Below are 13212 nucleotides of genomic sequence, written 5' to 3' on the forward strand. Positions count from 1 at the left end.
ATAACGCAAACTTCTAGCAACCAAACTTCTAACAACCGAAAGATTTGAATCTCATCATGGACAACTTTTGTATTTAAGCTAATTAGCAACTATGCAACTATGCAACTACTTTGCAACAGCTTATCGTGTTAGCTAACTCTTCCCCTAAGCCTAACCTTAACCATTTAACCAAACTCCTAACCTTAAACGTAACTCTTAGCCTAGCTAACATTAGCCACCTAGCTAACGTTAGCATTAGCCACCTAGCTAACGTTAGCATTAGCCAACTAGCCACTTAGCTAACGTTAGCCACAACAACTTGGAATCCGTAACATATCATATGTATTGCAAATTCGTAACATATTGTACGAATTGTCATTCGTAACATATCATACAAAATAGATGATGAACAACCACAAATTAATACATGCCAAACATAACATATCATACTAATTTGAGTGTCCCAGATTTTAGTTTAGTATGTCTACCCCTGAGTTCAGGTTGGTTCCAGAGTAGAGACCAATAGTCACTACTGGAATTTAAAACTGGCGGTGTCTGCTGTGGCAGGAGGGAAGGTGCCAGTTACCTGAATGTCCTGTATTATATTTATATTGTATAGGCTTAAGAATAGAATTGACATGAGTAGATTCTTATAGTATTTTATTTCAACATTCTTATAAGATGTAATCCCTCAATGTTCATCTCAAAGTGCATTTCTCTCTGGAATAAGAACCAGACAAACTTTGCCTTTTGATGAAGCCGAAGGGCCCCCGGCCACTAGGGCTCTCAATCTACTGTTGAGAGTTAGAATAGTAGAATACACAAGGTGCAATTTCAACATTTGACTGTGCTTCAGCAGTTTTTCTCTTGTTATGTCAGTCATTGACAGTCACTCAATTAGCCATGTCAGCTAACAATGTTTAGATTGGTAAGTTAGTCTAGCCAGTTATCTAAACATGGCCAAATACCGACACGGCACGCAGGGCAAGAACCCAGGGGCCCTGACCTCCAGGGGGCCCCCATTGATTTTGTTAGTCACTCTCACTCAGATATCAGTAACATGGTATAAGTATGGGCAAAATGTGTAGAATTGCAGGAAATTAGCTTTAAAACTGCAAAAAAATTCTCTCCATCCAATGGCAAAATGTGTAGAAGTGCAGATTTTTTCTCTCCATGGCAAAATTAGTAGGATTGCATGACTTTAAAAAATATATACATGTAGATACCAAGGTCTGTGTGGCTTTCTCCATTGCTAACATTTAACACTTACTTTGATATCAGCTCTACGTTAACTCAAAAACGGTTGTCTTGGTGAGTGAAAGCTTACTGGAGAGTTTGTTACTTTGTTCAAAGCTTTTAACAGTGTTTAGGTCCAGAACGCTTGTGGCTACCAAATATTTTCAGAATAATTTCTCCTTTTGTGGTTCAAAATAACGTCTGGTTGCACACAATCTGTCGTATTGTAGCTCTCGTATAAACACAGAATATGCTCCGGTCTGGGTGACTGAGGCAACCGTTACAATTAAGGTCATTAGTATGAGCACATATCCCCCTACAAAATATCAGAGCGAGAAACTCTATGGCAGTTTCCTTCACGCAGGTCGATGTCCAGACACTGACGCACAGCCCTAACCCTGTTGGGGGAGTTTGGTGAGGAGGGGGGGGGGGGGGGGGGGGGGGGGGGAGAGTATAGTGGATCCGCAGCTCCATCTGCATGCAGAGAGAAACCTGAAGAAAACGCGCACTCATCCATCATCCAATTCCACTGATCGCAGAAGTGAATGCACCGCTCATCTGGCCGCTGAACCGCCTGCGCTCTTCTTTGTGCATCAGTCCTCCTACTAGAACAGATTTCGCATTAGCTTTGGCCACGGATTCAGCGCCAGTAAGCTACTTTTGGATACATCAGTTACTCAAAACTATCTACAAATGATTTACACAATTTTGTATTGCTGAGGTATTTAAAAGAAAAATGTAATATATACTATATTGCCTATTTGACATATTAGACATACCTGTTATGTGGCAATAGCCGTCACCACTTTGGCGCACAAGATACCACTGTGCGCAATGGGAGAACAGGTGTATTATTAAGTGGAAGCCACAGGGCAGAATGCTGCCTTCCGTTGGATTTTCAGTGATGGTCAGAATACTCTTGGCTGAAATTAAACCATTCCAAAATGGATCTAATGTGACGTTAAAGTTTACAAATAAAGGTAAGTTTTTAACCTGCACAATTGTACATGTGCTATTAACAAATAATAAGCCAATTAACTGTGATCTTGGTTTTGGCAAAATGCATGCTCAATAATAGTAATAGTCTACCATATGAATAACTAATGTGTATATATTTTTTTATCGGAAACTTCTTTAGTTTAATTGACACCTTCTGTTCAATGTTCTACAAGCGCATCTGTAATTTTAAAGTCTACTCAAGGTTATTTCTCGTTCGTGTTTGTGTGCCATTGTGCGTGCTGTTGAATTTTAATGCCTGCAATATACCATCATTTTTACTTGACATATACAATTAATTGAATGTTAGTGTCCACCTTTGGTAGCCAAACAGATCAAACAATAAAGTAATATAAAATAAACTCTCCAGCAATATTGAACAAAAAACATTACAATGTGAAGTCTGTTTTGGCGTGAGAAACATTTTAGAATGATAGAAGACAGACTAATCATAACCACCTTGCATTTATGAGACCAATATTTCGGCATAAAATAAATAGAATCAATACTGAACAAGTGTAATCTAATTTCTGCAACAAACAAATAATCTAATAATTGTTCTCACAATTGCCTAGTGGTTACGTTTTAAAACGATCTATAAATATAAAAACAAAACCTGAACTCTTAAGAAAATGACTACGACTGTCTGTGATTAGACCGCAAAGGTTTCCGATGTAGTGCACCCGGCTCCTCACCTCCAGAACAATCCAATAGAGGGCCTGCACTTGCGCAATAAACCCGGATCCACAGATGCCAAACAATAACAACATCCTGACCCGTGCCCTGCAAATATATTGTATCCCAAAATGAAACATTTCCAACGGTTTTGTTTTTCTAAGTGAATCATCTCTCAGCAACCACAAACACATGGGCGATGAAAAAGTTCAACATTAGTTTGCCATTGTCTGGTCCCTATCAATAAATAAACTATATAAGGGTTTATGACTGTCTTTCAAGCAACATGAAGTTACTTAATAAAGCCTGCCCATCACTTATAGGCTAGTTTTTTAAAACGTTAATGTGTTGAACGGTTGGGACTTCACACCCCTGTGTCTCTTCCACTGTGTCTAGCAGCAGCTATGTGTGCTGTACATACTGATGACAAATGTTGATTTCATTGATCTGGATTGGACAAACAACGTCAAGTTGATGTTAGACCCTTTGGAAAAACAGCCATTGATTCCTTAGCAGAATTAAATGATGGATAGGATCAGCGCTATGCTATAGTTTTAGGCTATGGTGCATTTTCCAATGCTACTCCCAGAGGACGGGATTCCTCTGGGTGTTGTAACGAAACTACTCTCTGTTGCAAATTATCCATTTGTTTTGCACTAAACTGTGTATAGGCTAACAGTTGCCATGGTGCTTGGAAGGAATGTATGCTCCTTCATCATGGTGTTGCTCGGTTGTCACCCGCTCTGTTGTCATCTCTCTCTCTCCATTCTCTCTCTCTCTCTCTCTCTCCATTCTCTATCTCTCTATGTACTGTGCACTCAGGTGGGATGTGACACTAGTGTCCCCTATCTCAACCCTGAGACAGACTCAACCCAGCCTCTTCCCTGTCAGTATGGATCTCTGGCCTCTCCTCCCATCATCCCCCAATCTCTCCCTCCCCGAGCCCCTGTACTACGACAGCTACTTCCCAGGGAACGAGTCCGACCTGGGGTCCCGGAATGACACTCCTGACGAGACCCAACAGGTCTTCGACAAGACCAGCTCCGTGGTCATTACCTTCATCTACTTCATGGTCTGCGCCGTGGGCCTGACGGGCAACACCTTGGTGATCTATGTCATCCTGCGCTACGCCAAGATGAAAACAGTCACTAACATTTACATCCTGAACCTGGCCGTGGCTGACGTCCTCTGTATGCTGAGTCTACCCTTTATCGCCATGCAGCTAGCCCTGGTCCACTGGCCCTTTGGCGCCGTGCTCTGCCGCCTGGTGATGACCGTGGACTGCCTCAACCAGTTCACCAGCATCTTCTGCCTCACGGTCATGAGCATCGACCGCTACCTGGCCGTGGTCCACCCCATAAAGTCCACCAAGTGGCGGAAGCCACGCGTGGCTAAGATCATCAACCTGACCGTGTGGGGAGTGTCCCTGCTGGTCAACCTGCCAATCATGATCTTCAGCGGTCTGATGCCCAATAAGAACCAGGCGTGGGTGTGTACCATTGTGTGGCCAGAGCCTCAGGAGAACTATCAGACGGCCTTCATGTTCTACACCTTCTTCCTGGGCTTCTTCCTGCCGCTCACCGTCATCTGCCTCTGTTACCTGCTCATCATCGTCAAGGTGAGCTCCTCCTCCCTATTAATGGTGTTTTATTCTCAAGTTCATTCGTCTTTTACTTCCATGGTGAAGTTCTCCCACCTATTCTGATATAGTATTTATTGCCCTGTAATCTAGCATTATAGAGATACGGTGTCTTCAGAACGTATTCACACCACCCTTGACTTATGACTTATTCACATTTTGAATTCCGTCTGTAACGCAACAAAATGTGCAAAAAGTCAAGGGGTGTGAATACTCTCTGAAGGCACTGCAGGTACAGTTGCGGCATCGATGAAGGTAGTACCAATAACAAAGGATATGTCCCCTTCTCTCCCCGGGCCACTAGGTGAAGTCGTCAGGCGTGCGCGTGGGCTCAACTAAGCGTAAGCGCTCGGAGAGGAAGGTGACCAGAATGGTGTCAATCGTAGTTGCCATGTTCGTGCTCTGCTGGCTGCCCTTCTACGTGTTCAACGTCACCTCGGTGACGGGCACCATCAACACCACGCCCGTCCTCAAGAGCACCTTTGAGTTTGTGGTGGTGCTGGGCTACGCCAACAGCTGTGCCAACCCCATCCTGTACGCCTTCCTGTCGGACAACTTCAAGAAGAGCTTTCAGAACGTTCTGTGCTTGAAGAAGGTGGCGGGCCTGGATGAGGCGGAGCGCAGCGACAGCCGAATGGAGCGGACGCGCATGGTCAAAGACGCCACCGCAGAAACGCACAACGCAGCGCTGCTCAACGGCGAGCTGCAGACCAGTATATGACCTGTTTGCCAGAGTGTGTAAAGGGAGTGTGTGAGACAGTGTTTTTGTGCGTGCTTGCTTGCATGTGTACGTGCGTGTGTGCAGGTATGAAATCCGCATAGTACTCGGTTCATCTGAGGTGGCCATGAGGCTGTTTGTAAGTATCGTCACCCTGAACAGATGGATGGTCCTCTGCCCACTACCAGAGTGTATGTGGACGAGTTAGATGGACTAGTCATATTAACATCACTCTTCTATAAACAGCTGGGCAGTGGCCCAGGCACCAAGTGGGTCCATACTGTCTTTTACAACATAACTGTCAAGATCCGTCTTGGAAAACAGAGAAAAAGATTGATTTGAAGAAGACGAAAAAGATCTATCATGTTTCATTGACATGGATTGATTCCTACTGTCTTGAGGGCAGGATATAAGAGAAAGAACACCTTTGATAAAGCATCTTATTTATTGATAAGGAAGATGTTACTCACCAAGTCAGATCCCCTTTGACTGAAGCTGGAGACTAGAATTTTGCATCCAGGAAGGTTGGAAATCCTATCTGACTGCCTCCGTGAAGCTTCTCTGGCTTCAGACAAGACAATCTCGTCTTGATGTATGTACAGTGCCTTCAGAAAGTATTCACACCCCTTTACTTATCCACATTTTGTTGTGTTCCCGCCTGAATTTAAAATGGGTTCAATTGAGTGTGTGTCACCGGCCTACACATAACACCCCATCATGTCAAAGTTAAACAAGTATTCAACCCCTTTGTTATGGCAAGCATAAAAATGTGCTTAACAAGTCACATACAGTAATACGTTGCGTGGACTCACTCTGTGTGCAATAATAGTGTTTAACGTTATTTTTGAACGACTACCTCATCTCTGTACCCCACGCATACAATTATCAGTAAGGTCCCTCAGTCGAGCAGTGAATTCCAAACACAGATTCAACCACATTGACCAGTGAGGTTTTCCAATGCCTCCCAAAGAAGGGCACCTATTGAATGGTTAAAATAAAAGCAAAGCAGACATTTAATATCCCTTTGAGCATGTTGAAGTTATTAATTACACTTTGGACGGTGTATCAATAAACCAAGTCACTACAAAGATACAGGCGCCCTGCCTAACTCAGTTGCCAGAGAGGAAGGAAACCCCTCAGAGATTTCACCATAAGGCCAATGGTAACATTAAAACAGTTACGGAGTTTAATGCATGTGATAGGAGAAAACTGAGGATCAACAACATTGTACTGTAGTTACTCCACAATACTAAACTAATTGACAGACTGAAAAGAAGGAAGCTTGTACAGAATAAAAATATTCCAAAACATGCATCCTGTTTGCAAAAAGGCACTAATGTAAAACTGCAAAAAAATGTGGCAAAGAATTAACTTAATGTCTTGAATACAAAGCGTTATGTTTGGGGCAAATCCAATACTACACATCACTGAGTACCACTCTTCATATTTTCATGCATGGTGGTGGCTGCATCATGTTATGGGTATGCTTGTCATCAGCAAGGACTAGGGAGTTTTTTAGGATAAAAAGAAACAAGCTAGAGCTAAGCACGTGGAAAATCCTAGAGGAACACTTGGTTCAGTCTGCTTTCCAACCGACACTGGGAGACAAATTCACCTTTCAGAAGGACAATAACCTAAAATACAAGACCAAATACACACTGGAGTTGCTTACCAAGATGACATTGTATGTTCCTGATTACGGTTTTGACTTAAATTGGCTTGAAAATCTATGGCAAGACTTGAAAATGGCTGTCTAGCAATGATCAAGAACCAACTTGACAGAGCTTGAATAATTTTTAAAAGAATATTTTACAATCCAGGTGTGCAAAGCTCTTAGAGACTTACTCAAAAAGACTCAGAGCTGTAATCCCTGCCAAAGGTGATTCTAACACGTATTGACTCAGGGGTGTGAATACTTATGTAAATTGGATATTTCTGTATTTAACTTTCAATCCATTTGCAAACATTTCAACAACAAAAAATATAACTTTGTTATTACTCCGTTTTGTGTGTAGATGGGTGAGAAAAACATATATTTAATACATCTTGAATTGTAGCACAGGTTGTAACACAACAAAATGTGGAATAAGTCAAAGGGTATGAATACTTTCTGAAGGCACTGTAGACATGGTTTTCTGTGATGTGTGTTTGTTCTCCTTGTAAAACCCAGTTTAGTTTTGATCACACACTATGTTTACTGCCCCTTGTTGAATGGTAGTAACCATTCATCTGTGGGAAGTCATTACTCTCTGATTTATATTTGGCTCAGACCTTAGATGCTAGCACAGCCAATAACGGGCAGAATAAGAGAGGATGCATGCGAATGAGAGAGAGGAGTGGTAGCAGCAATGGAAATAATTGCTTATTATCAGTTTATTGCTCTTTTTGTCCCTTTGCTTCTTCCTTTATTTATAGAATTTCAGAATAAGAGAACAGAAAAACAGTACAACATCCCCAACCCCTATCCACCCATACACCCACCCACCCATCCCTACCTCCTATCCATCCCACCCACCAAGGTATCATACAAGGTTATCACAGAAAAGTCAATTAAACAGGACCAAAACGTTAACAGTAATAGAAACAAAAACAATGGAAAAAGTTACATAAAATTCATAATTTATAGTTGAATCTTATCAGCACAATATATGGCCACTAGAACAGACATGACTGCTTACTAAAATATACAAGTTACACTGTGTGAAAGACAGGCTCTCCACGTATTGTATGAATGGGGACCAGGTTAAGTCTAACTTTTGTTGGGACCCATGCACAGTGTACCTAACCTTTTCCAGAGGCAGAGATGACATTAACTCCTTAACCCACTGCGTAAGGAAGGCGGCTTTGCAGACTTCCAGTGAAAGAGGACAATCTGGAGATTGTGCCCTTCAGATAGGGGTTAAGATCTAAGCACTTCTCGACTGGACACTTAGCGTGGTCGACTGGAAATGAAGGGACATGTTTTTTAGCAAACTGTGAGTTTGCAGGTACCTAAAAAAGTGGGTGTTGGGAACATTATTGGTTAACCCTCAGAGTTTTGAATGAGCCGATGTGTCAATCTGCGATGCCGGGAAGACATGATTAGATGTTAAAGGGGAGAAAGAAGCACTTTGGTTGTTTAAGGCAATTTTCGGGAATTGGGACCAGATTTTTTAAGTTCTTGACAATGGGATTCAAAACATGGGTGCCAAGGTTCATGGGCAGTGGGGAGCACGGGAACGAGACAGGAGAAGTTGGAAGTCTTGACTGTATCTCCATGAAAGCCCAAATTGGACCATCCTTGTTTTCAAATGTCGAAACCAAATAAACACATTTGGATATATTTGCTGACCAGTGGTAGTGTAAAAAATTGGAAAGGCCCAGCCCGCCTGCAGGTTTAGGTCTCTCTAGATATATCTCTCTCATTTGTGGATTTTACTTATCCCCAAACAGTGTCAGATTGCATCACAACCTATCAATGTCAATATGATAGTGTTGGAATAAGGCAGACGGGACTGATCCCTTCTGTTAGTGATCCTTTCACCTCACACACACACACACACACACACACACACACACACACACACACACACACACACACACACACACACACACACACACACACACACACACACACACACACACACACACACACACACACACACACACACACGCACTGTCTCCGACATGGGCGGTTCATATAGCTACTGTATACAGTTCATAATCTGGTATAACATTTTCCCTTCTGCTGTCAGCACAAGGTGGCTTAAAGGCGATATATGCTCCTAGCATAACCAAACTGTCATGGGGCCAATCTTGTTGATACTCAGCAGAATGAGTTGTGTGTCAGCGTCAATTCAATGCTTTCAGAGTGACGCTGATGTTTTCTGAATGGACAGCGTTGCATCATGGAGTGATGATACCTAGCCAAAGGAGCAGGGGAGCTATAGCTGCCGTGTTTTGGTTGGTAGAGAGATGGGTGGGCTTCAATACCACAGTCCAAGGGCAACGTTGTTATCTCTCCAATGTGTACGGATGGGGAATCCATGGTTATGTGTTTGTGTGTGCCCGTGTACTTGCCTGCCTTCCTGTGTGTGTGTTTAAGTGTGTGTGTGTGTGTTTAAGTGTGTATCTCATGTAATTTTCTCTGGAAGGCCTTAACGTGTTAGCATGTGTGTGAGCCACAAATTTCACAGCCCCATTAAAGTGGTGAAATCAGGCGTTGTAATTAGCATCATTATGCCAGAGGCGCGAGAACGCTCTCGTAGGTTATGTAGGCCTGTAGATAGATTTAACCCAAGAGGAGGTGGGTTTAGTATAGCGCACGGGAGGATGGAACCTAAGCCTTCTCTCTATGTGTTGTTCATTTGTGAAGGGCTAGAACGTGCTAACCTTTGGGTGCACCGTTCAAAATGAACTGTCTATATATCGCTGAATCCCTACCTTGTCCCTGTACACACACACACACACACACACACACACACACACACACACACACACACACACACACACACACACACACACACACACACACACACACACACACACAGACACACAGACAGAGTTCCAGACACATTGAGGAGAACAAGTGATAAGTACACAACCATTAGGATTCTCCGTCACCAATGCTTGCTCCTGTTACAGAGGAGCAGGGGGTCTTAAATGAGAACAAGGAGAGCAGATATAAGATATGAGGTCATATATTCGTCTACAGTAAGCACTATTGTCCTCTATGTGGGAGCAATCTTTCTCTCTTGGTCGCTTGCTTTCCTTCAGCTTGCAAACAGTAAGCGCCGTGTAAAATGTTGTTAATGATGTGTCATAATGTGTTTATTGTCACGTGTGAGTTCTCAGATGGATAATGGTTTATTGGACAGTAATTATACTGCACTTTCGTAGTACAGAGCAATTTGCGTGTGTGTGTGTGTGTGTGTGTGTGTGTGTGTGTGTGTGTGTGTGTGTGTGTGTGTGTGTGTGTGTGTGTGTGTGTGTGTGTGTGTGTGTGTGTGTGTGTGTTTATGTGTGTGTGTGTGTGTGTGTGTGTGTTTGTGTGTGTGTGTGTGTTTATGTGTGTGTGTGTTTATGTGTGTGTGTGTGTGTGTGTGTGTGTGTGTGGGACTGCCGCTTGATGTCACTCATCCTTTCTGTTGCCATAACTCATGATTATGGTATGTACAAAACACTGTGTCAATGTGCACATATTTATCTATCTAGTCTATTCATTACTACGTATCAGTTGTGCTAGTGTTCCATTAAAATCCACTTAATTAGTGAACGAAGCGCCCAGTGAACGCTCTTGAACCTTAAACAATCCTTACATTATAGATGGTCATCTGGAGAGATGACATGTATACAGTACATTTGTATATGTAATGATCGCTAACTGAACAAACTAGCCACAGCGAGGAAGGGGTCGAACACGGTCATACACTGTACTCAAACACAGTCTTTCCATTAAGTAAACAGGATGTTAATGTTTAAAAGAAACCACAAAATGCAGAGGTCAAACCATGCCATCCCCTCCATCATGTCAAGTGTCTGTCTCTCAGGTTCAAGTGTCACAAGTGGTTGAACTCGAAACGATACAGGGGTAATATACTATTGAATGTCCGTGAAATGAAGGAGCACAGTACTCATCATCAGACCGACAGTATTTTTCTCACAATGTTTTTCTCCATATCAGCTGCTCTTCTTGCGCTCCGAGGTGCAATGCAGTAGCCCGGTCCAAGATCTGTTTGTGCTCTTGCCAACCACCGCTGTCATTGTCAAACAAGACACGTCTGGCCTGGCAACGAGTGACAAGGAGTTGGCATGATAGCATAAACAGACTGGCACTCAGGCTAACATATGCAGTTGAATACAGAGCATATCCCTGCTCAGCAAGTGAAATGATTATATATAGGCATTGTGATTGTTGTGATAAAGTCTTTTTTTATGTAGTTATAATAAATAATAATAATACATTTAATTTATAATGCGCTTATTGAAAAACACCCTCAAAGTGCTAAAATGTTATATGAGGTAGTCTACTGGGGCTGGAAATAGTTGGGGTATGGGGTCGTAATTTACTGGGATCGTAATTTACTGACCAAAGACAGTTATCAGGTACAATGTACAGAACACTACAATGTACAGGTAACTGCCAAAATAAAGGAAACACTTGACTAAATGAGGGATACAAATGATATTGAAAGCAAGTGCTTCCACACAGGTGTGGTTCCTGAGTTCATTAAGCCATTCAAATCAATGCTTAGTGTCATGTATAAAAATGCCCAGTTGCATTTTAGAGATCTCAGTGGTCTAGAAATCTCAGTGACTTTGAAAGAGGGGTCTCAAAGGAGCAAATCAAATCAAATCACATTTTATTTGTCACATGTGCCGAACACAACAGGTGTAGATCTTACCGTGAAACGCTTACTTACAAGCCCTTAATCAAGAAAATATTTACTAAATAAACTAAAGTAAAAAATGTAGTAAAAATGAACACAATAAAATAACAATAACAAGACTATATAAGGGGGTACCGGTACCGAGTCAATGTGCGAGGGTACAAGTTAGTCGAGGTAATTTTTACCTGTAGGTAGGTGTAAAGTGGCTATGCAAAGATAATAAACAGTGAGTAGCAGCAGTGTAATTAGTCCGGGTGGCCATTTGATTAATTGTTCAGCAGTGGCTTGGGGGTTGAAGCTGTTAAGGAACCTTTTGGACGGAGACTTGGTGCTCCGGTACCACTTGCCGTGCGGTAGCAGAGAGAACAGTTCATGACTTGGGTGACTGGAGTCTTTGACAATTTTTTGGGCCTTCCTCTGACACAGCCTAGTATATAGGTCCTGGATGGCAGGGAGCTTGGCCCCAGTGATGTACTGGGCCGTACGCACTACCCTCTGTAGCGCCTTACGGTTGGCTGCCGAGCAGTTGCCATACCACTTGGGTGATGCAGCCCGTCAGGATGCTCTCGATGTAGCAGATGTAGAACTTTTTGAGGATCTGGTGACCCATGCCAAATCTTTGCAGTCTTCTGAGAGGGAAAATGTGTTGTTATGCCCCCTTCACGACTGTCTTGGTGTGTTTGGACCATGATTGTTTGTTGGTGATGTGGACACCAAGGAACTTGAAACTCTCGACCCGCTCCACTACAGCCCCGTCGATGTGAATGGGGGCATGTTCGGCCCATCTTTTCCTGTAGTCCACGATCAGCTCCTTTGTCTTGCTCATGTTGAGGAAGAGGTTGTTGTCCTGGCACCACACTGCCAGGTCTCTGACCTCCTCCTTATAGGCTGTCTCATTGTTGTCGGTGATCTGTTGTGTCTACAGCAAACTTAATGATGGTGTTGGAGTCGTGCTTAGCCACGCAGTCGTGGGTGAACAGTGAGTACAGGAGGGGACTAAGCACCCACCCCTGAGGGACCCCGTGATGAGAATCCGCGTGGCTTATGTGTTGTTGCCTACCCTTACCACCTGGGGGCGGCCCGTCAGGAAGTCCAGGATCCAGTTGCAGAGGGAGGTGTTTAGTGCCAGGGTCCTTAGCTTAGTGATGAGCTTTGTGGGCACTATAGTGTTGATCGCTGAGCTGTAGTCAATGAACAGCATTCCAGCCACACCAATGTGTCGGAGAAAACACCGTACACCTGGTGACTGTGTCAGCTTGCATGCGCCCGGCCCGCCACAGGAGTCGGTAGAGCGCGATGAGACAAGGAGATCCCTGCCGGCCAAACCCTCCCCTAACCCGGATGACGCTGGGCCAATTGTGCGCCGCCCCATTGGCTCGTGGTGGCCCAATGCCCTATTTATACATCTTATCTTGGTGTTTCCGTTATTTTGGCAGTTACCTGCATCTCCTCTGTCACTTTTACAGGTTGTTGTCTTTGAAACCCTGTACCTGTGAAATGGTTGGTTAGTTTTATTTGAGAGGTTGAGTTAGCAGCAGTGGCACACAGTTAGCCTATTATTAGAAAGATGTTTAGAGGTTCTGTTTTACTGACAATGGCCA

General features: G+C 43.3%; 1 protein-coding gene across 2 annotated transcripts; it reads left to right on the top strand.

Moving 5' to 3' along the window:
- Nucleotides 1–1681: 1681 nt before the first annotated feature.
- On the top strand, nucleotides 1682–9440 carry LOC129829192 (somatostatin receptor type 2-like). Of its 2 annotated transcripts, none has more exons than XM_055890802.1 (3): nucleotides 1682–2195; nucleotides 3709–4504; nucleotides 4830–9440. In XM_055890802.1, the coding sequence occupies exons 2-3, from the start codon at nucleotides 3779–3781 to the stop codon at nucleotides 5244–5246; spliced, it is 1143 nt and encodes a 380-aa protein (XP_055746777.1). In that variant the 5' UTR covers nucleotides 1682–2195; nucleotides 3709–3778; the 3' UTR covers nucleotides 5247–9440. The 2 variants fall into 2 exon arrangements, with proteins under 2 accessions (XP_055746777.1, XP_055746778.1); XM_055890803.1 differs by having other exon boundaries at nucleotides 1682–1864.
- Nucleotides 9441–13212: the final 3772 nt, after the last annotated feature.

Source organism: Salvelinus fontinalis, chromosome 30, assembly GCF_029448725.1.
Source record: "Salvelinus fontinalis isolate EN_2023a chromosome 30, ASM2944872v1, whole genome shotgun sequence".
Classification (NCBI taxonomy): domain Eukaryota; kingdom Metazoa; phylum Chordata; class Actinopteri; order Salmoniformes; family Salmonidae; genus Salvelinus; species Salvelinus fontinalis.